Genomic DNA, 21,500 nt, shown 5'->3' on the forward strand with positions numbered 1-21,500 from the left:
CACACCTTTCTGCAAGGTGTCCTCAGAGTACAGCCTCCATTAATTCCACCTACAGCGCCATGGGACTTGAATCTGGTTTTAGATTTCTTACGGTCTTCATATTTTGAACCCTTACAACAAGTGGATATTAAGTTTCTCACTTGGAAAACAATTTTTCTACTAGCCTTAGCTTCGGCAAGGCGTGTTTCAGATTTGGGTGCCTTGTCATGCAAGCCACCGTATTTGGTGTTTCATGATGACAGAGCGGAGCTTCGGACGAATCCCGCTTTCTTACCAAAGGTAGTGTCATCTTTTCACATCAATCAACCAATAGTAGTTCCTGTGTTAACAGGAAATTCTGGAACTTTGGATGTGGTACGCACATTACGCGTTTATGTATCCCGAACGTCTATAGTTCGTAAGACGGATACGTTGTTTGTTCTCTATGATGCTGCCAAGATGGGTTGGCCAGGGTCTAAGCAGACCTTATCCAGATGGATAAAACTGACCATACGTCAGGCTTACCTTCATGCTAGGTTACAGCCGCCTACATCAGTAACAGGTCATTCCACACGTTCTGTGGGAACTTCATGGGCAGCTGGTCGTGGGGCTTCTACGACGCAGCTTTGCCGTGCGGCTACATGGTCATCAGTGCACACGTTTGTGCGCTTTTACAAGTTTGATACGTTTGTGGCATCAGCGTCTAGCTTTGGCCGCCTAGTGTTACAGGTGCCAAACAGCTCTCCCGCCCACGAGGGAAGCTTTGGTACGTCCCAAGAGTACTCCAGTGACCCTTAGTAGATGAAAAAGAAAATAGGATTTTGGTACTTACCAGGTAAATCCTTTTCTTTGAATCCATAGGGGGCACTGGACGCCCACACAGAGCAGTTTTACCTGGTTTGTGGTAAGTTCAGGGGATCTTATGGTAACACACTGTCACCGACTGGTTCAAATTTTCAAGTTCTATCGGTTATGGTGTCAACTGTTTAGTTGTCAGTAACGTTATGTGTCAACTTTATTGTTGTCCGTTATGTTATATGTAATTCTCCATTGTCAACCTCTCTATCACTCCTGTTCGGCTCAGTAAAAACACTGAGGTACTCTGGGATATGGAGGGGAGGAGAGTTCTAAATTTAAATATTCAGTGCCCTGTTCTTGCTAAAGCCGTCCATATCCCAAGAGTACTCAAGTGCCCCCTATGGATTCAAAGAAAAGGATTTACCTGGTAAGTACCAAAATCCTATTTTTTTTGTCCCCTCTTTTTCATTACTAATATCCACTATAAGGGCAGTCTTCATGTGACCCCAATACTGCTACCATGATTGTGGGGGTGCCCTGACTCAAGCACTAGCCTGACATATTATGAATATGGTGTTGAAAGTAGCTGTTCCACCTACTGAATATACTTCACTACTTTTACTCTCCATTATATACACAGGAACCTATCAATTTAAGTAACAAACATGCTTTTTGGGACAAGATAGTATTGCCTTGTCTAACAGAGGATCAGATAGCACAACTGAAACAGACTATTACTGAGAGAGTTTTTTCCAGTCATCAATAGGTCTCATTCTGTAAATATGTGGGTCCGAATGGATATCCTGGAGAATTTTACAAAGCGCTCCAATTCTCTCATCACCCCCTTTATGCACCTTTACAATTCTATTCTCTCCTGAGACCCCCTGCTGGCCCATCTCATTACTGAACATTGATTACAAAATCTTCACAAAAATAGTGGCGGATAGACTCAAACAGGTGGTTTCCCCCATCCCCTCCAGTCCATTCAGACCAAACTGGTTTGGTGCAGTTTTGAACATCCATAAAGTATTAGCGAATTCATGTAGACAAATTACAAGTTCTTTTATCTCTGGATGTGGAGAAGGCTTTTGAATTAGTGGTGTGGGATCACCTGTATGAGTCTCTCTGCCGCTAAGGATTCCCACCTCAATTTATTAATTTCATGCAATCTTTAAATTCGGCCTCTTCTTCCTACATTTCAGCATTTAATTTTCTTTGGCCACTTTCACCATTCAAAGAGGCACCAGAAAGAGATGTCCTTTATCCTCTCTGTTATTTGTCCGTGTCCTAGAGCAGAGGTTTTCAAACGCAGTTCTCAAGGCACCCCAACAGTCCAAGTTTTAAATGTATCCATGCTTGTCCACCGATTACTTAATTAGCACTTGAGTCAATTCGATTTAACCATCTGTGCTGAGCCATGGATATATCTAAAACGTGGACCATTGGCGTGCCTTGAGGACTGCATTTGAGATCCTCTGTCCTAGAAGCTCTGGATAGCACTTCAGTCTGATCCTCTGTTTCACAGCATTAAGATATGCAAGGTATACCTTAAACTTTCTTTGTTTGCCAATGATGTGTTATTTATCTCTCAGCCTGCTACTTCTGTTCTGTCAATATTGGATATCATTTAGGATTTTAGCTCCTCTGCAGAACACAAAATTAATATTCATAAATCTAAATTTTGCCATTGACAGTGCCAGACTGTCCTGGGAAGCCTTTTTGATAGCGGTCTTTACCAACTGGTCACCCAATATCCTACCTGAAACTTTGTTGCCATTTTGAACCATTTTCACCACTCTGACCAGACACCTTGTTCTGTGCTTGTGCTAGCTAAGCAGGCTTCTACAATAGAAGCGTTAAAACTGGAATTGATTAATATATTTTACTTTGACAGATGTACAGCCCTCTCCGATATTGAAAATAGAGTTGCTAGATTTTTTTCTGAATGGGAAATGTATCTAGAGTATCTTCCGTCCGAAACCTCTGACAATATAATGAAAATATTTGAAAACATCACTTGGTACTTGATGCGTTCCATTACTTAACCTGGTATTTAGGGCTTACTGATTAGTTCATTTTGCCTAGTAGAGAACAAGGCATTTACTACTTTTCGTTTACATATATTTCTTACTCCCACTACCCCCCCCCCACTTCCCAAAAATCAATAAAAGTTTACATGTTTATATTTTTTCGTAATAACATCTAGATGCCCACAATGATCAGCTGTTCACTTTTATAATTATTATATTTTTATTGTTATACCATCATATGTCCTACATTTATCTTTTTATTAAGCATTGTATTGTGGGTGAATTAATGATATATATTGGATCGAAATATACTTAAACTATACATTTCTGGTTGTATTTTATACACAGAATGTCTATTCTATTGATTACATGATTAAGGAGTATAAAATGTCAAAAGGGGAGAGGTTAATTCTTTTTACAGACACTATATTTTCTACAGGAATGTGGTTAGCATGCCAGAATCCCAACACCACCAATAGACCATCAACATTCCAAAGGTAAGTATCATGGTGACTGTTAAAATTAGGGTGGGGGTGTGTTAGGGTTAGACACTAGAGGGGGGTGGTTAGCCCCCCCCCCCCCCGAATCTTGGCCACATCCCGAATCTTAGCCCTAGCTGCCGCCCCAGGTGGGTTATGTTAGGGGGCAGGGGAGTGGTATAATATCCTGTCCCATGTCGGCATTCGAATTGTCGGGATGCCGGCGAACACACATGATACTTCTGGTAATATGTATCACACCCATTACACAGTGTTTTACTGTACCACATAGGGGTATATGCAATTAGCGGTGAATCGCGGCAATCGACAGGTGAATTCCGGCAGGTGGCTTCCGGAATTCACCATATTCAATGAAAAACGGATTCGACAGTCCCGCGGGCGAAAAACGGACGATTTGCCGGATTTTGCCGCGATTTAAAAAAACGGGAAAAACACGGGAAAAAATGCCGTGTGGTCCCCCCTCCAAAGCATAACCAGCCTCGGGCTCTTCGAGCTGGTCCTGGTTCTAAAAATGCGGGGGGAAAATTGACAGGGGATCCCCCGTATTTTTAAAACCAGCACCGGGCTCTGCGCCTGGTGCTGGTGCAAAAAATACGGGGGACAAAAAGAGTAGGGGTTCCCCGTATTTTTTACACCAGCATCGGGCTCCACTAGCTGGACAGATAATGCCACAGCCGGGGGTCACTTTTATACAGTGCCTTGCGGCCGTGGCATTAAATATCCAACTAGTCACCCCTGGCCGGGGTACCCTGGGGGAGTGGGGACCCCTTCAATCAAGGGGTCCCCCCCCCCAGCCACCCAAGGGCCAGGGGTGAAGCCCGAGGCTGTCCCACCCATCCAAGGGCTGCGGATGGGAGGCTGATAGCCTTGAGTAAAATGACAGAATATTGTTTTTTCCAATAGTACTACAAGTCCCAGCAAGCCTCCCCCGCAAGCTGGTACTTGGAGAACCACAAGTACCAGCATGCGGGAGAAAAATGGGCCCGCTGGTACCTGTAGTACTACTGGAAAAAAAATACCCAAATAAAAACAGGAGACACACACCGTGACAAGTACAACTTTATTACACACTGCCGACACACATACATACTTACCTATGTTGACACGCCGACTGCCACAGTCTCCGACGATCCGAGGTACCTGTGAAAAAAATTAGACTCACCTCAATCCAGTGTCCGGGAGATAATCCACGTACTTGTTAAAAAAAGAAAACGAACACCCGTACCATGCCGGACTGAAAGGGGTCCCATGTTTACACATCAGACCCCTTTCCCCGAATGCCGGGACACCCCGTGACTCCTGTCACTGAGGTCCCTTCAGCCAATCAGGAAGCGCTACTTCCGTGGCGCTCACCTAATTGGCTGTGCGCGTGTGACCTCAGACAGCGCATCGCAAAGCCTCTCCATTACTTTCAATGGTGGGAACTTTGCGGGTAGCGGTGGGGTTGCTGACCGCGGGTGACCTCACCGCTGACGCAAAGTTCCCACCATTGAATATAATGGAGAGGCTTTGCGATGCGCTGTCTGAGGTCAGGCGCACACAGAGCCAATCAGCAGAGTGCAAGGACGTTGCACTCGCTGATTGGCTGAAGAGACACTTCTGTGACAGCTGTCACGGGGGTGTCTGCATTCGTGGAAAGGGGTCTCATGTGTCAACATGGGACCCCTTTCAGTCCGGCATGGTACGGGTGTTCGTTTATTTGTTTTGCCAAGTACGAGGATTTATATCTGGACACTGGATTGAGGTTAGTATAATTATCTTTTATTTTCAGGTACCCGTGGATTCTACTTGGAGAAGAGGACCGACTGCTTCGTGTCAACATAGGTAAGTATGTGTGTCGGCAGTATGTAATAAAGTTGTACTTGTCACGGTGTGTGTCTCCTGTTTTTATTTGGGTATTTTCTCTGACGTCCTAGTGGATGCTGGGACTCCGTAAGGACCATGGGGATATAGCGGCTCCGCAGGAGACAGGGCACAAAATAAAAGCTTAAGGATCAGGTGGTGTGTACTGGCTCCTCCCCCTATGACCCTCCTCCAAGCCTCAGTTAGATTTTTGTGCCCGGCCGAGAAGGGTGCAATCTAGGTGGCTCTCCTGAGCTGCTTAGAATAAAAGTTTAGTTAGGTTTTTTTTTATTTTCAGTGAGTCCTGCTGGTAACAGGCTCACTGCATCGTGGGACTAAGGGGAGAAGAAACGGACTCACCTGAGTGCAGAGTGGATCGGGTTTCTTAGGCTACTGGACACTAGCTCCAGAGGGACGATCACAGGTTCAGCCTGGATGGGTCACCGGAGCCGCGCTGCCGTCCCCCTTACAGAGCCAGAAGAGACGAAGAGGTACGGTGAAATCGGCGGCAGAAGACATCCTGTCTTCAGACTAAGGTAGCGCACAGCACCGCAGCTGTGCGCCATTGCTCTCAGCACACTTCACACTCCGGTCACTGAGGGTGCAGGGCGCTGGGGGGGGAGCGCCCTGAGACGCAATATAACAGAATACCTTAGGTGGCAAAACAGAATACATCACATATAGCTCCTGGGCTATATGGATGTATTTTAATCCCCTGCCATTTTACACAAAAAAGCGGGAGATAAGGACGTCGTGAAGGGGCGGAGCATATCTCCTCAGCACACAAGCGCCATTTTCCCTCACAGCTCCGCTGGAAGGACGGCTCCCTGACTCTCCCCTGCAGTCCTGCTTCAGAATCAGGGTAAAAAAGAGAAGGGGGGGCATTGTTGGCAGCAAATAACAATAATTAACAGCAGCTATAAGGGAATAACACTTATATAAGGTTATCCCTGTGTATATATATATATAGCGCTGGGTGTGTGCTGGCAGACTCTCCCTCTGTCTCTCCAAAGGGCTAAGTGGGGTCCTGTCCTCTATCAGAGCATTCCCGGTGTGTGTGTGCTGTGTGTCGGTACGCGTGTGTCGACATGTATGAGGAGGAAAATTATGTGGAGGCGGAGCAGTTGCCTGCGTTGGTGATGTCACCCCCTAGGGAGTCGACACCTGACTGGATGATTGTATTTAAACAATTAAGTGATAATGTCAGCAATTTGCAAAAAACTGTTGACGACATGAGACAGCCGGCAAATCAGTTAGTGCCTGTCCAGGCGTCTCAGACACCGTCAGGGGCGCTAAAACGCCCGTTACCTCAGTGGGTCGACACAGACCCTGACACAGATACTGAGTCTAGTGTCGACGGTGACGAGACAAACGTAATGTCCAGTAGGGCCACACGTTACATGATTACGGCAATGAAAGAGGCATTGAACCTTTCTGACACTACAAGTACCACAAAGAAGGGTATTATGTGGGGTGAGAAAAAACTACCAATATTTTTTCCTGAGTCAGAGGAAATAAATGAGGTGTGTGAAAAAGCGTGGGTTTCTCCCGATAAAAAAAAAATTATTAGCATTATATCCTTTCCCGCCAGAGGTTAGGGCGCATTGGGAAACACCCCCTAGGGTAGATAAGGCGCTCACACGTTTATCTAAACAAGTAGCGTTACCGTCTCCTGATACGGCTACCCTCAAAGAACCAGCTGATAGAAGGCTGGAAAATATCCTAAAAAGTATATACACACATACTGGTGTTATACTGCGACCAGCAATCGCCTCAGCCTGGATGTGCAGTGCTGGAGTCGCATGGTCGGATTCCCTGACTGAGAATATTGATACCCTGGATAGGGACAATATTTTGTTAACTATAGAACATTTAAAGGATGCATTATTATATATGCGTGATGCACAGAGGGATATTTGCACCCTGGCATCAAGAGTAAGTGCTATGTCCATCTCTGCCAGAAGAGCGTTGTGGACGCGACAGTGGTCAGGGGATGCGGATTCCAAACGGCACATGGAAGTATTGCCGTATAAAGGGGAGGAGTTATTTGGGGCTGGTCTATCGGACCTGGTGGCCACGGCAACGGCTGGAAAATCCACCTTTTTACCCCAGGTCACTCCACATCAGCAGAAAAAGACACCGTCTTTTCAATTTCAGTCCTTTCGTTCCCATAAGTACAAGCGAGCAAAAGGCCACTCCTTTCTGCCCCGGGGCAGAGGAAGAGGAAAAAGACTGCACCATGCAGCCGCTTCCCAAGAGCAGAAGCCCTCCCCTGCTTCTGCCAAGTCTTCAGCATGACGCTGGGGCTTTACAAGCAGACTCAGATATGGTGGGGGCCCGTCTCAAAAATTTCAACGCGCAGTGGGCTCACTCGCAAGTGGATCCCTGGATTCTACAGGTAGTATCGCAGGGGTACAAACTGGAATTCGAGGCGTTTCCCCCTCATCGTTTCCTGAAGTCTGCTTTACCAAAGTCTCCCTCCGACAGGGAGGCAGTTCTAGAAGCCATTCACAAGCTGTATTCCCAGCAGGTGATAATCAAGGTACCCCTCCTGCAACAAGGAAAGGGGTATTATTCCACGCTGTTTGTGGTACCGAAGCCGGACGGCTCGGTGAGACCAATTTTAAATCTGAAATCCTTGAACACTTACATAAAAAGGTTCAAATTCAAGATGGAGTCACTCAGAGCAGTGATAGCGAACCTGGAAGAAGGGGACTATATGGTGTCTCTGGACATCAAAGATGCTTATCTCCACGTCCCGATATACCATTCTCACCAAGGGTACCTCAGGTTTGTAGTACTAAACTGTCATTATCAGTTTCAGACGCTGCCGTTTGGATTGTCCACGGCACCTCGGGTCTTTACCAAGGTAATGGCCGAAATGATGATTCTTCTACGAAGAAAAGGCATTTCAATTATCCCTTACTTGGACGATCTCCTGATAAGGGCAAGATCCAGGAAACAGTTAGAAGTCGGAGTAGCACTATCTCAGGTAGTGTTACGTCAGCACGGGTGGATTCTAAATATTCCAAAATCGCAGCTGATTCCAACGACACGTCTACTGTTCCTAGGAATGATTCTGGACACAGTCCAGAAGAAGGTGTTTCTCCCGGAGGAGAAGGCCAGGGAGTTATCCGAGCTAGTCAGGAACCTCCTAAAACCAGGACAGGTCTCAGTGCATCAGTGCACGAGGGTCCTGGGGAAAATGGTGGCTTCTTACGAAGCGATTCCATTCGGAAGATTCCATGCAAGAACATTTCAGTGGGATCTACTGGACAAATGGTCCGGATCGCATCTGCAGATGCATCAGCGGATAACCCTGTCGCCAAGGACAAGGGTGTCTCTCCTGTGGTGGCTGCAGAGTGCTCATCTACTAGAGGGCCGCAGATTTGGCATTCAGGATTGGATCCTGGTAACCACGGATGCCAGCCTGAGAGGCTGGGGAGCAGTCACACAGGGAAGGAATTTCCAGGGCCTGTGGTCAAGCTTGGAAACGTCTCTTCATATAAACATTCTGGAACTAAGGGCCATTTACAATGCCCTAAGTCAAGCAAAACCTCTGCTTCAGGGTCAGGCGGTGTTGATCCAATCGGACAACATCACGTCAGTCGCCCACGTAAACAGACAGGGCGGCACGAGAAGCAGGAGGGCAATGGCAGAAGCTACAAGGATTCTTCGCTGGGCGGAAAATCATGTGATAGCACTGTCAGCAGTATTCATTCCGGGAGTGGACAACTGGGAAGCAGACTTCCTCAGCAGACACGACCTTCACCCGGGAGAGTGGGGACTTCACCCAGAAGTCTTCCACCTGATTGTAAACCGTTGGGAAAAACCAAAGGTGGACATGATGGCGTCATGTCTAAACAAAAAACTGGACAGATATTGCGCCAGGTCAAGGGACCCTCAGGCAATAGCAGTGGACGCTCTGGTAACGCCGTGGGTGTACCAGTCAGTGTATGTGTTCCCTCCTCTGCCTCTCATACCAAAAGTACTGAGAATCATAAGAAGGAGAGGAGTAAGAACTATACTCGTGGTTCCGGATTGGCCAAGACGGACTTGGTACCCGGAACTTCAAGAGATGCTCACGGACGAACCGTGGCCTCTACCTCTAAGAAAGGACCTGCTACTGCAGGGGCCTTGTCTGTTCCAAGACTTACCGCGGCTGCGTTTGACGGCATGGCGGTTGAACGCCGGATCCTGAGGGAAAAAGGCATTCCAGAAGAAGTCATCCCTACTCTGGTCAAAGCCAGGAAGGACGTAACCGCAAAACATTATCACCGCATTTGGCGTAAATATGTTGCGTGGTGTGAGGCCAAGAAGGCCCCTACAGAGGAATTTCAACTGGGTCGTTTCCTTCATTTCCTGCAAACAGGACTGTCTATGGGCCTAAAATTAGGGTCCATTAAGGTTCAAATTTCGGCCCTGTCGATTTTCTTCCAGAAAGAACTGGCTTCAGTACCTGAAGTTCAGACATTTGTAAAAGGGGTGCTGCACATACAGCCTCCTTTTGTGCCTCCAGTGGCACCTTGGGATCTCAATGTGGTGTTGAGTTTTCTAAAGTCACATTGGTTTGAACCACTTTCCACTGTGGACTTAAAATATCTCACATGGAAGGTGTCGATGCTGTTAGCCTTGGCTTCAGCCAGGCGTGTGTCTGAATTGGCGGCTTTATCATATAAAAGCCCTTACTTGATATTTCATTCTGACAGGGCGGAATTGAGGACTCGTCCTCAATTTCTACCTAAGGTGGTTTCTGCATTTCACATGAACCAACCTATTGTGGTACCTGCGGCTACCAGGGACTTAGAGGACTCTAAGTTGCTTGACGTTGTCAGGGCCTTGAAAATATATGTTTCCAGGACGGCTGGAGTCAGAAAATCTGACTCGCTGTTTATCCTGTATGCACCCAACAAGCTGGGTGCTCCTGCTTCTAAGCAGACGATTGCTCGTTGGATTTGTAGTACAATTCAGCTTGCACATTCTGTGGCAGGATTGCCACAGCCAAAATCAGTAAAAGCCCATTCCACAAGGAAGGTGGGCTCATCTTGGGCGGCTGCCCGAGGGGTCTCGGCTTTACAACTTTGCCGAGCAGCTACTTGGTCAGGGGCAAACACGTTTGCTAAATTCTACAAATTTGATACCCTGGCTGAGGAGGACCTGGAGTTCTCTCATTCGGTGCTGCAGAGTCATCCGCACTCTCCCGCCCGTTTGGGAGCTTTGGTATAATCCCCATGGTCCTTACGGAGTCCCAGCATCCACTAGGACGTCAGAGAAAATAAGATTTTACTTACCGATAAATCTATTTCTCGTAGTCCGTAGTGGATGCTGGGCGCCCATCCCTAGTGCGGATTGTCTGCAATACTTGTATATAGTTATTGTTACAAAAATTCGGGTTATTATTGTTGTGAGCCATCTTTTCAGAGGCTCCTTTGCGTTTATCATACTGTTAACTGGGTTCAGATCACAAGTTGTACGGTGTGATTGGTGTGGCTGGTATGAGTCTTACCCGGGATTCAATATCCTTCCTTATTATGTACGCTCGTCCGGGCACAGTATCCTAACTGAGGCTTGGAGGAGGGTCATAGGGGGAGGAGCCAGTGCACACCACCTGATCCTTAAGCTTTTATTTTGTGCCCTGTCTCCTGCGGAGCCGCTATATCCCCATGGTCCTTACGGAGTCCCAGCATCCACTACGGACTACGAGAAATAGATTTATCGGTAAGTAAAATCTTATTTTTTTTCCAGTAGTACTACAGGTACCAGCGAGCCCTTTTTTCTCCCGCATGCTGGTACTTGTGGTTCTCCAAGTACCAGCTTGCGGGGGAGGCTTGCTGGGACTTGTAGTACTACTGGAAAAAACAATATTCTTTCAATTTTGACAAGGCTATCAGCCCCCCATCCGCAGCCCTTGGATGGGGGGGACAGCCTCGGGCTTCACCCCTGGCCCTTGGGTGGCTGGGGGGGGACCCCTTGATTGAAGGGGTCCCCACTCCCCCAGGGTACCCCGGCCAGGGGTGACTAGTTGGATATTTAATGCCACGGCCGCAAGGCACTGTATAAAAGTGACCCCCGGCTGTGGCATTATCTGTCCAGCTAGTGGAGCCCGATGCTGGTGTATAAAATACGGGGGACCCCTACTCTTTTTGTCCCCCGTATTTTTTGCACCAGCACCAGGCGCAGAGCCCGGTGCTGGTTTTAAAAATACGGGGGATCCCCTGTCAATTTTTCCCCCCGCATTTTTAGGACCAGGACCAGCTCGAAGAGCCCGAGGCTGGTTATGCTTTGGAGGGGGGACCCCACACCATTTTTTTTCTGAATTTTACCATTCCATCTAAAAAAATAATAATAAATAATATATATTATTTTAAAAAATATATAAATAATACTTGTGCCTCCAATAAAGACAAACCAAGTACCTAATCCCTTCTAATATAAATAGATATGCTATTATCAATAAAAAAAACACAAAAAAAAAATATGTTTTACATTTTTTTTATTAGTTTCACCCACCAAAGTGTGGCGGATTGAAAATGTCGAATTTACTGTCTAAAAGCACTGTTGTCGAATTTCCAAACTTCAATTGAATACACTTTGGTCGAATTGCAGCACTTGTATCATTGCAGAAAAGTCAAATTTGACAAAAGTCGAATTTCAAAAAGTCGAATTTTGAAAGTCCGTTTTTTGGACGGAAAGCACTGAATTGCATTGACGATTTTTTTTTTGGGGCGAAAAATTCCCGAAATTCGACAATTTCGGGAATTCGACCGCAATTGCATATACCCCATAATGGGGACTTTTGAATTTTAGTTTTTAAAAATTAAAATATTACTTTTTTTGACATTTTGTGATACTGTACTTCTGTTATCTAGAAAGTATACTCACCTCATATGTATGGTCCTCAATCTTCATACTGCGCTTCTTATTCTGAAATGTGAATAAAATAGGTAGGATAAATATTAATACTCTTCTGAATTTGCTTTAAATAGAAATTGTATGACGGGGCAGTATGGATAATGTAATGGTTAGCGTTTCTGCCTCTCAGCACTGAGGTTATGGGTTTAATTCCAACTATGGCTCTAACTGTGGGGAGTGTGTATATTCTCCCCATGCTTGTGTGGGTTTCCTCCAGGTACTCCGGTTTCTTTCCACAATCCAAAAATACACTGGTAGATTAATTGGATCCTGACAAAAATTAACTCTAGTTTGTAAGTGAATGCGTGTGTTTAGGGCAGACTAGATGGGCCAAGTGGTTCTTATCAGCAGTCAAATTCTGTTTCTATGTAACATATTTTCATCTGGCAAACCATTCTGACCAGACCCCAATAACACTGTGCAAGTGGGCCTGATGTCATTTAATGAGGACTGCATTTGATTCCTCCATTGTACCCTGCACTGAAGTTCACTGCACCTGCAGCAGGGAATCAGCGCTTTCCCCCAAGGATTCCAGGTCAAGGTATGCCTGGTCATTTTTAAAGGGCTTTTCTATTTAGGTAATGTAGGTTTTTTTCCAGTACTCTGAGACTGCACCAGCTGCATGTGATAAAGAGCTGCCAGTGGGGCACCAGGAGCGTTTTTGTGCAGAATGTATACTGATCAATTCTGTGCAATATAAAGAGATTATAACTGGATGATGAAGTATTTTGTCCCTAAAGAGGATTTCTGCTGCGGGGTACACTGGACTCCACAAGTATGGACAATGGGGGGGGGGGGGGGGTTGTAGAGTAGGATCTTGATCTGAGGCACCAACAGGCTCAAAGCTTTGACTGTTCCCAGAATGCACAGCGCCGCCTCCTCTATAACCCCGCCTCCCAGCACAGGAGCTCAGTTTGTCAGTTGGTGCTGCAGTAAGCAGGCACATAACAGAGGGGCTGCTCCAGGCAGCACTAAGAAAAGCTTTTTATGAGGTAAAAAGTGAAGACTTCAAGGGCAGCAGCGGTGGTAAATGTCTTCTGACATTCTCTGCTGCAGCTCCAGCTCTCCCCAGCGGCGCTGTACACTCCCGAGCCCTGGTTGCCGGGTACCTACAGCGGAGGCTCCGGTTTACTTCACGTTAGGCACACACGGCTGGGGCTCTCCAGGATCGGTCAGTGGGAGGCGGGCCGCGCGTGCTGGCGGTGGACACTGTGGATACAGGCGATCCCACTAGATCACCAGGGCTTGGGCGCAGGTCAGGTTTTCTCCTAAAATGGATTTTAATATCGCCCACAGTACCCGGTGGTTTTGCCAGCAAGGGGGATAAGGCTTAGACCTGAAGCCCCTCCCCCAGCCCCAGGGCACCATTACCAACAAGTGTTCCCGCCCTGGAGCTGCATCTCTGTCTTTCCTCACTCCCTGTCGGTGTCTGCGGCGCCATTACTCCTCAGCTCACTGTTCCTGGGACTGCTTGGGCAAATCCTCCTATGTAAAGCCGCCTGGTTGTCGGGTCTGTGACTTTACATGACACTTAAGTATTCTACCTGCCTTTTTAGTCAGTGTTAGTAAGAAAGAGTGCATTTAGTCAGGGGTTTATAGTACAATTACCCTGTGATATACATCCAGTTTCTTACTGTGTAGTGTTATATCTATTGACTATATAGCTGTGTAAGCTAGTCCAGTGCAGTATTATTGTCTGTAATAACCTCTGCATTGTACAAACTGTGACTATTTGTGTGTGCATTGATAGCTGAGTGCTATCCCTATATTCTATAACCTGAGGGGGCTTGGTGCGTCAGGTGTTATTTAATATAGGATTTTCACAAAGATATACTGTATTACGTGTTTTTCTCTGTGATTTAGTCACCATATCTCTCCTTTATTTCTACTGGTGCTGACTATGCTGCGCAGGGGTTTGGGTTTAGGGATATAGTGCTGCTAATAATTGTACTGTTAACTCATACTGCAAGTTATATCATGTCTGCTTCTGAGGGTAATGGTTCTGGGGCGAAACACACTGCTGGTGTTGCTGAAGCCACAGGCACATATGGGGAGAATATAGCAGCTGTGGGCTCTGGTTCTGGGGGCACCTTGCCCCCCAGTGGGACTGTGGCAACGGAGGCACATACTGACCCTCCGTGGGCCGCTTTTTCCACGCTTCTGCATACGCTAGTTCATAAACTAACACCCCCTATGGGACCCCCAATGCCGGTACAACCGTATGTGGTCCCTGCAGCTAAACCGCCGTGGGCGGACGATTTATCTGCTCAATTAAAGAAGTTAAACCAGTCCCTGACTACTAAAAAGTCTGACCAACGCTCGCCTAGGTCCAAGAGGACCTCTAAGCGAGCGCTCGTCTCCTCACAATCCACTGCTGTCACTGACACCTTGTCTGATGAAGACAGCACATACACTGACCCCACAGGTTCTGACTCCGATATGGCTGATGGGGAGGGTAGTTCACATGTGGATGTTCCTGATCTTTTGGAGGCTATTAAGTTAATTCTGCAGATTACGGATGATCCCGAGCCATCTGTTCCTCCTAAGAAACCAGATAGGTTCAAGCATCAGAAGGTGATTAAACAAGTTTTACCTCACTCTGACCACCTAGTGGATATACGTCAGGAACCCTGGCAAAGCCCAGGTACGAAGTTTGTGCCTTAAAAGAAGATGCTGGCTCGCTATCCCCTCGCGCCAGAGCTGTCTAAGAATTGGGAAACACCTCCTCCAGTAGACTCACATGTGGCTAGGATGGTGGTTTCCTCAGCTCTACCTGTCACTACCGTCACGTCTCTAAAAGAGCCTACGGATAAACGTGTCGAGGGTTGTCTAAAAGCGATTTACACCCTCACGGGTGCTGCACAAAGGCCCACTATTGCAGCTACATAGGCGGCAGAGGCTATTGAAGGATGGGCCTTTGAGTTAGAGGCTGAAATCTCCTCTGACCATGCTAGACAATGCTTGTCATATATTGTCACAGCTTCTCGCTATATTAAAGAGGCGGCTTCTGATGCCGGTATTTAGCAGCCAAGGCCTCTACTACGTCAGTCCTGGCTCGCAGGATATTGTGGCTGAGATCCTGGTCTGTGGATCTGGACTCTAGAAAAACCCTGGAGGTACTCCCTTTCAAGGGGGATATTCTGTTTGGGGAGGACTTAAATAAGATAGTGGCTGACTTGGCTACTGCCAAAACTGCCTGTCTGCCTAATACAGCTCCTTCTGTGTCGAAGGCCAAAGGCACGTCCTTTCGCCCCTTTCGTCCTTCAGGTAAAGCAAAAGGTCAGGCGTACCATAAGCAGGCCCGCACTTCCAAACCTGGTAAGCCGAAGCCCAAAAGAGCCTGGGTTGCTCGTCAGCCAGCAGCCAAGACCGATAAGCCTGCCACATGACTGGGCGGGCCTCCCACTGGGGGATCCCAGGGTGGGGGGCCGGCTTCTAGGGTATACCCACGAATGGTTGAAGACCACTTCAGATGCCTGGGTACGGGAAGTCGTCACTCGAGGTTACGCCATAGCCTTCAAAAACCGACCCCCTCATCGATTTTGCCAGACAGACGTCCCGTCGGACCAGACAAAGGCAAACACTCTGCATTCGGTGGTACAGACCCTCCTGGATACAGGAGTCGTAGTACAGGTGCCTCTTGCTCAGAGGGGCTGGGGGTACTATTCTCCGCTGTTTCTAGTCCCGAAACCGAATGGGTCCTCCCGGCCCATTCTCAACCTCAAGGCACTGAACAAGTTTGTGAAGGTTTCCAAGTTCCGTATGGAAACCCTTCGCTCTATAGTTCTGGCCTTGGAACCTGGGGACTACATGGTCTCCCTGGACATACAGGATGCTAACCTGCATATTCCTATAGCAGTGTCACATCAACAATACCTGAGGTTCGCTATTGGCAACCTCCAATACCAGTTTTGGGCGTTACCTTTTAGTTTAACAACGGCTCCGCAAGTCTTCACCAAAGTTATGGCGGTGATGACGGTGGTACTCCGCCGTCAAGGGGTCAGGATACTGCCGTATCTGGACGACTTGTTAATCCTGGCAAATTCCCCAGATCTTTTCCTGCGTCATCTGGATATGACGGTCCGGTTTCTACAAGCCCACGGGTGGCTCATCAACTGGAAGAAATCCTCCCTGGACCCTGCTCAGAGCATGGTGCATCTGGGAGCGCTGTTGGACACTCACAACCAGAGGTTGTTCTTGTCTCAGGAGAAAGTCCTGAAACTTCAGGACAGGATTCATTGCTTCCTTTCTCGTCCGCAAGTGTCGATACATTCGACAATGCTGGTGCTGGGCATCATGGTGTCAGCATTCGACATGGTGGAGTATGCTCAATTCCATTCTCACCCCCTCCAGAAGCTGATTCTAGCCAAGTGGGATGGCCTGCCTCACCGGATCAGGTCTCACATGATCTCTTTGACTCCGGAGGTCCATCTGTCACTGCTCTGGTGGCTCCAGGACCGACAATTGTGCAGAGGCCGTCCCTTCTGGATATCCAACTGGGTCCTGTTGACGACAGATGCCAGTCTAAGAGGTTGGGGCGCGGTGCTGGAGCAGCACTCCTTGCAGGGTCGGTGGACCAAGGAGGAATCTCTCCTCTCGATCAACATTCTGGAATTGCGGGCGGTCTTCAATGCGTTGAACCTAGCCCAGCATTTGATTCAGAACCGCCCTGTTCAAGTACAGTCAGACAACGCCACCACAGTGGCTTACATAAATCATCAAGGCGGCACACGAAGCCGTTTGGCAATGAAGGAAGCCTCACGGATTTTACGTTAGGCAGAACGCCATCTACCGGCAATATTCATTCCGGGAGTCCTGAATTGGGAAGCGGACTTTCTCAGTCGTCAGGGCGTGCATGCCGGCGAGTGGGGCCTCCATCCAGAAGTGTTTCAGCTCCTCGTGGAAAGGTGGGGTCTTCCAGATGTGGATCTGACGGCGTCTCGACACAATCACAAGGTTCCGGCCTTCGGAGCAAGGACAAGGGATCCTCAAGCAGCATTCGTGGATGCGCTGGCAGTGCCGTGGAGGTTTCGGCTGCCGTACTTGTTCCCTCCGGTGTCACTCCTGCCCAGGATAATTCGGAAGTTCAAGCAAGAAAAAGGAAATCTGCTTCTCATAGCTCCGGCTTGGCCCAGACGGCACTGGTTCTCAGACCTGCAAGGCTTATCGTCAGAGTGTCCACTTCTACTTCCACAACGCCCAGACCTCCTCGTTCAGGGCCCCTGTGTCTACCAGGACCTAGCCCGGCTGTCTTTGACGGCGTGGCTCTTGAAGCTTCCGTCTTAAGAGCTAAGGGTTTTTCTGAAGAGGTCATTAAACTATGTTGCGGGCCTGTAAACCGGCCTCTGCTCGGATTTACCATCGGGTCTAGCATTCCTACTTTGTTTGGTGTGCATCTAACCATTATGACGCTTCCAAGTTTAGTACAGCCAAACTTTTGGCTTTTCTACAGCAAGGCCTAGATTTAGGCCTGCGTCTGGCCTCCCTCAAGGTTCCTATTTCTGCCTTGTCGGTGTGGTTTCAGAGAAAAATTGCGACTTTACCTGATGTTCATACTTTCACTCAGGGTGTGTTGCGTATCCAACCTCCCTATGTCCCGCCTGTGGCTCCTTGGGACTTGTCGGTGGTTTTGGAGGCATTGCAGGAGCCTCCATTTGAACCTCTTGGTTCAAGCTGACCTTAAGTGGCTTTCCCTTAAGGTGGTGTTCTTGCTGGCTTTTGCCTCTGCTAGAAGAGTGTCGGATTTGGGTGCCTTGTCTTGTAGTTCCCCATATCTGATTTTTCACCGTGACCGGGCGGTTCTTAGGACTCGTCCCGGATATTTTCCTAACGTGGTTTCTTCGTTCCACCTTAATCAGGAGATTGTGGTTCCAGCTTTTGTTTCTCCGCTCTTTGGGAGACAAATCAGGTCTTTGGATGTGGTACGGGCTCTCCGTATCTATGTGAAGAGAACTGCTTCTATTCGAAAGTCTGATTCTCTCTTTGTTTTGTTTGGATTTCACAAACGTGGCTCGCCTGCTCACAAGCAGACCCTGGCCAGGTGGATTAGAATGGTGATTGCGCATGCTTATGTGAAGGCTGGTCTGTCAGCTCCTGTTCACATTACGGCCCATTCTACTCGGTCTGTTGGACCTTCTTGGGCGGCCCAACGTGGTGCGACCCTTGACCAATTGTGTAAGGCGGCTACGTGGTCCTCCGGGAACACGTTCATAAGATTCTATGCCTTCGATACTGCCGCTTCCCAGGATGCTTCCTTTGGACGCCGGGTTCTTGTGCCCGCTACAGTGCGTCCCCTCCCATAAGGAACTGCTTTAGGACATCCCCATTGTCCAGACTTGTGGAGCCCAGTGTACCCCGCAGCAGAAAACGAGTTTTATGGTAAGAACTTACCCTTGTTAAAACTCTTTCTGCGAGGTACACTGGGCTCCACAAGGCGCCCACCCTGACGCACTTAGCTTCTTTGGGTTGATATGGCATTAGCCGCTGACACTTCTCTTGTCGTGAGAGTGTGGTGTATGTGGCTACTAACCGTTGTCGTCTCTTTTCCTGCTACTGCATTGGGCTGGTTAACTAAACTGAGCTCCTGTGCTGGGAAGCGGGGTTATAGAGGAGGCGGCGCTGTGCGTTCTGGGAACAGTCAAAGCTTTGAGCCTGTTGGTGCCTCGGATCAAGATCCTACTCTACACCCCCCATTGTCCAGACTTGTGGAGCCCTTTGTACCTCGCAGAAAGAGTTTTAACAAGGGTAAGTTCTTACCATAAAACTCGTTTTTCAGTCCAGTCAGGTTATGAAGAGATCTAGGTCGCAGTTGGGTGTGGATGATGAAGATAACAACTACTTTAGGGGTGGTATCCTATTAGCCCCGATACCGACTCTGCTACCGTGCAATGCCGGGTTTTATCAGGGATTATGCTTCAGGTGCCTGGGCCACCCGAAGCGTAATCCCTGATGAGCAGCCACGGTAACCATGTATTTTAGTGCAATTGCGGGTCCAATTTTGTACAATAAAAATGGCCTCTATTTGGATACTGCGATAATGATAGTGATAATGATAATGAAATCACATCGGCGCTAGTAGGATACCGCCCAAAGTCTCTTCAGCTGTCCTTATACTCGCAGTAAAAGTAGCTCCATTTGGGCACCATCTACTGGCATTAAAACAATTGAGTTCTGCACTTAGAATGTTAGGGACCTACCTGGATTCGGTGGGTAGGCCCATACTTTTGTCCGAAATGATGCAAAGAATCTCACTTTTACTTGATGTTAAATTTCAGTATGTATTATAATTCTGATTAGAAATGTTTGGAGTGCGCATGCATTTTTTTTTGTGTGTTACACTACAAGTCTTTGCATGCTGGCACCTCTCATTATGTTAAGTTAAGGTGTGCAGTCTAGGCCCCCAACCTATATATAACATTGTGTATATGTATGTACATTTGAAGGTGGAGACTCCTGCAGTCTAAATTGGCACCCCTCTCCCTGATTGTTTTTAATTAGGAACCCTTGCATTTGCAGACTGCATATTGAACAAGGCACTATTAATGGTGAGACCTGATTAAATATATATAGTATGCCAGTAATGGGGAGAGTTTGGGGTATGGTTGGTTTGGCTGAGCTGCTTCAGGGCATCACAATGTAACACTTATTTTAGCTCTTTGCAGCACCCTATTTGTTGTTGTTTTTTTATGAATGTAACGCTTTTAACACATTTATTATTATCTTTCACACATGTATAACTCTTAACACAAAGCAGCTGCTTTTACTTTCTAACACCCTCTAACACTTTACATGCTATCTCTCACTAGTGTGGTGCATTGGGGTGGTTTGGTTGGGCTGGCCTGATGGTGTCTCACACGCTGCATTTGGACTTTTAGAATGTTAGGAGGTCATGATGAGGTCACATAGACACACTGGGTAGGCCCATAAATTTTGGCCAAAATTATGCAAAGAACCTTGCTTTTTCTTTCAAAATGTTAAATTGCAAAAGCTATTAAAATTATTCTGATTAGTAATGTTTGAAAAGTGCACCTGCATTATTTTTGCTGTGTGTGGCACTACAAGTCTCAGCATGGTCGCACCTCTCGTTACATTTAGTTAGGGTGTGCAGACTAGGCCCCCCCTCCCAATATATTAGAAGGATATTAGCCTAGTGGAGTAAAATACTTTTCAGTTTATGTGCATTAGCAAAATGAACAAAAATACACCTTTTTTTCAAAATTGTACCAAACCAACAGTTCTAGCTATATAATTGTGGGCAAAACACATGCTGCTCACCTCTGTAATTGTGCCCACTTACCATTTCCATTAGCATTATCCCAGGCACAAGTAGAAAGAGCACAATAAGGATTGTTTGTATCATTATGATTGCATCTTTCATTGTGTTTCGTGATTTTGCAGCAACCGGATTCCCACAATCTGTAAATTTACAAACATATTGATGTTTATGTTGAAGGCTCTTAATTATCTGATATATACGTTATGGTAAGAACTTACCGTTGATAACGGTATTTCTCCTAAGTCCACAGGTTCCACAGGATAACAGTGGGATATGATGGAGCGACAGCGGATTGGCACCAAACGATCAAAAGCTTTCTGGCCTCCCAGGATGCAATGGTCCCGTCCATATATCCCGCCCACTGGCTCAGGCAAATCCGTTCTATTCCAAAGCACAAGGCAGGAGCATCATGTAGAGCCCTAATCAGGCGAGAAGAACACACATGCACACCCTTCCATACAAGAAGGAAGCGGTTAGTGAGTAGAAAGATCCTCAAATCAGGTGCATCAGGGTGCGATACCTGTGGACTTAGGAGAAATACCGTTCTCAACGGTAAGTTCTTACCATAACGTATATTTCTCCGGCAGGGTCCACAGGTTATCCACAGGATAACAATGGGATTTCCCAAAGCAATTGGACAGGAGAACCTTACGCCCAAATTCAGCGTCATGAGAGGCATAATGTCTAATGAATGTGTTAATGGAAGACCATGTGGCTGCCTTACATATCTGTCCTGCTGAAGCACCATGTTGTGCTGCCCATGAAGGACCTACGTTACGAGTAGAGTGAGCAGAGACATTAGCCGAAACATGGAGATCAGCTTGAGAATATGCTTCTGAAATTGTCATACAAAGCCATCTTGCCAGCATCTGTTTAGTAGCAGGCCATCCTCTCTTGTGAAATTCGTAGAGAATGAAGAGAGAATCTATCTTTCTGATGGCACTTGTACGATTCACGTAGATCCTTAATGCCCGGACTACGTCCAGCCACGCATCTCCTGTAGAAAGTCCTGATACCTGAAAAGCCGGGACTACAATTTCTTCATTAAGGTGGAATTTAGACAGCACCTTCGGAAGATACCCAGACCTAGTTCTGAGAACTGCTTTATCTGGATAAAAAATCAGAAATGGGGAACAACGTGACAGTGCTCCTAAATCTGATACT

General features: G+C 47.2%; 1 protein-coding gene across 2 annotated transcripts in view; it reads right to left on the reverse strand.

Moving 5' to 3' along the window:
* Positions 1-21,500, reverse strand: part of CD79B (CD79b molecule) — a 168,536-nt gene that overhangs the window by 8,272 nt on the left and 138,764 nt on the right. For both annotated transcript variants that reach the window (XM_063959464.1, XM_063959463.1), the window contains 2 exons: positions 20,358-20,476; positions 12,032-12,073 (listed from right to left, as the gene is read on the reverse strand). In XM_063959464.1, coding sequence (XP_063815534.1) covers positions 12,032-12,073; positions 20,358-20,476 — 161 coding nt within the window. The remainder of the gene's footprint in view (positions 1-12,031; positions 12,074-20,357; positions 20,477-21,500) is intronic.

This window comes from Pseudophryne corroboree, chromosome 3 (genome assembly GCF_028390025.1).
Source record: "Pseudophryne corroboree isolate aPseCor3 chromosome 3, aPseCor3.hap2, whole genome shotgun sequence".
In the NCBI taxonomy this organism is placed as follows: domain Eukaryota; kingdom Metazoa; phylum Chordata; class Amphibia; order Anura; family Myobatrachidae; genus Pseudophryne; species Pseudophryne corroboree.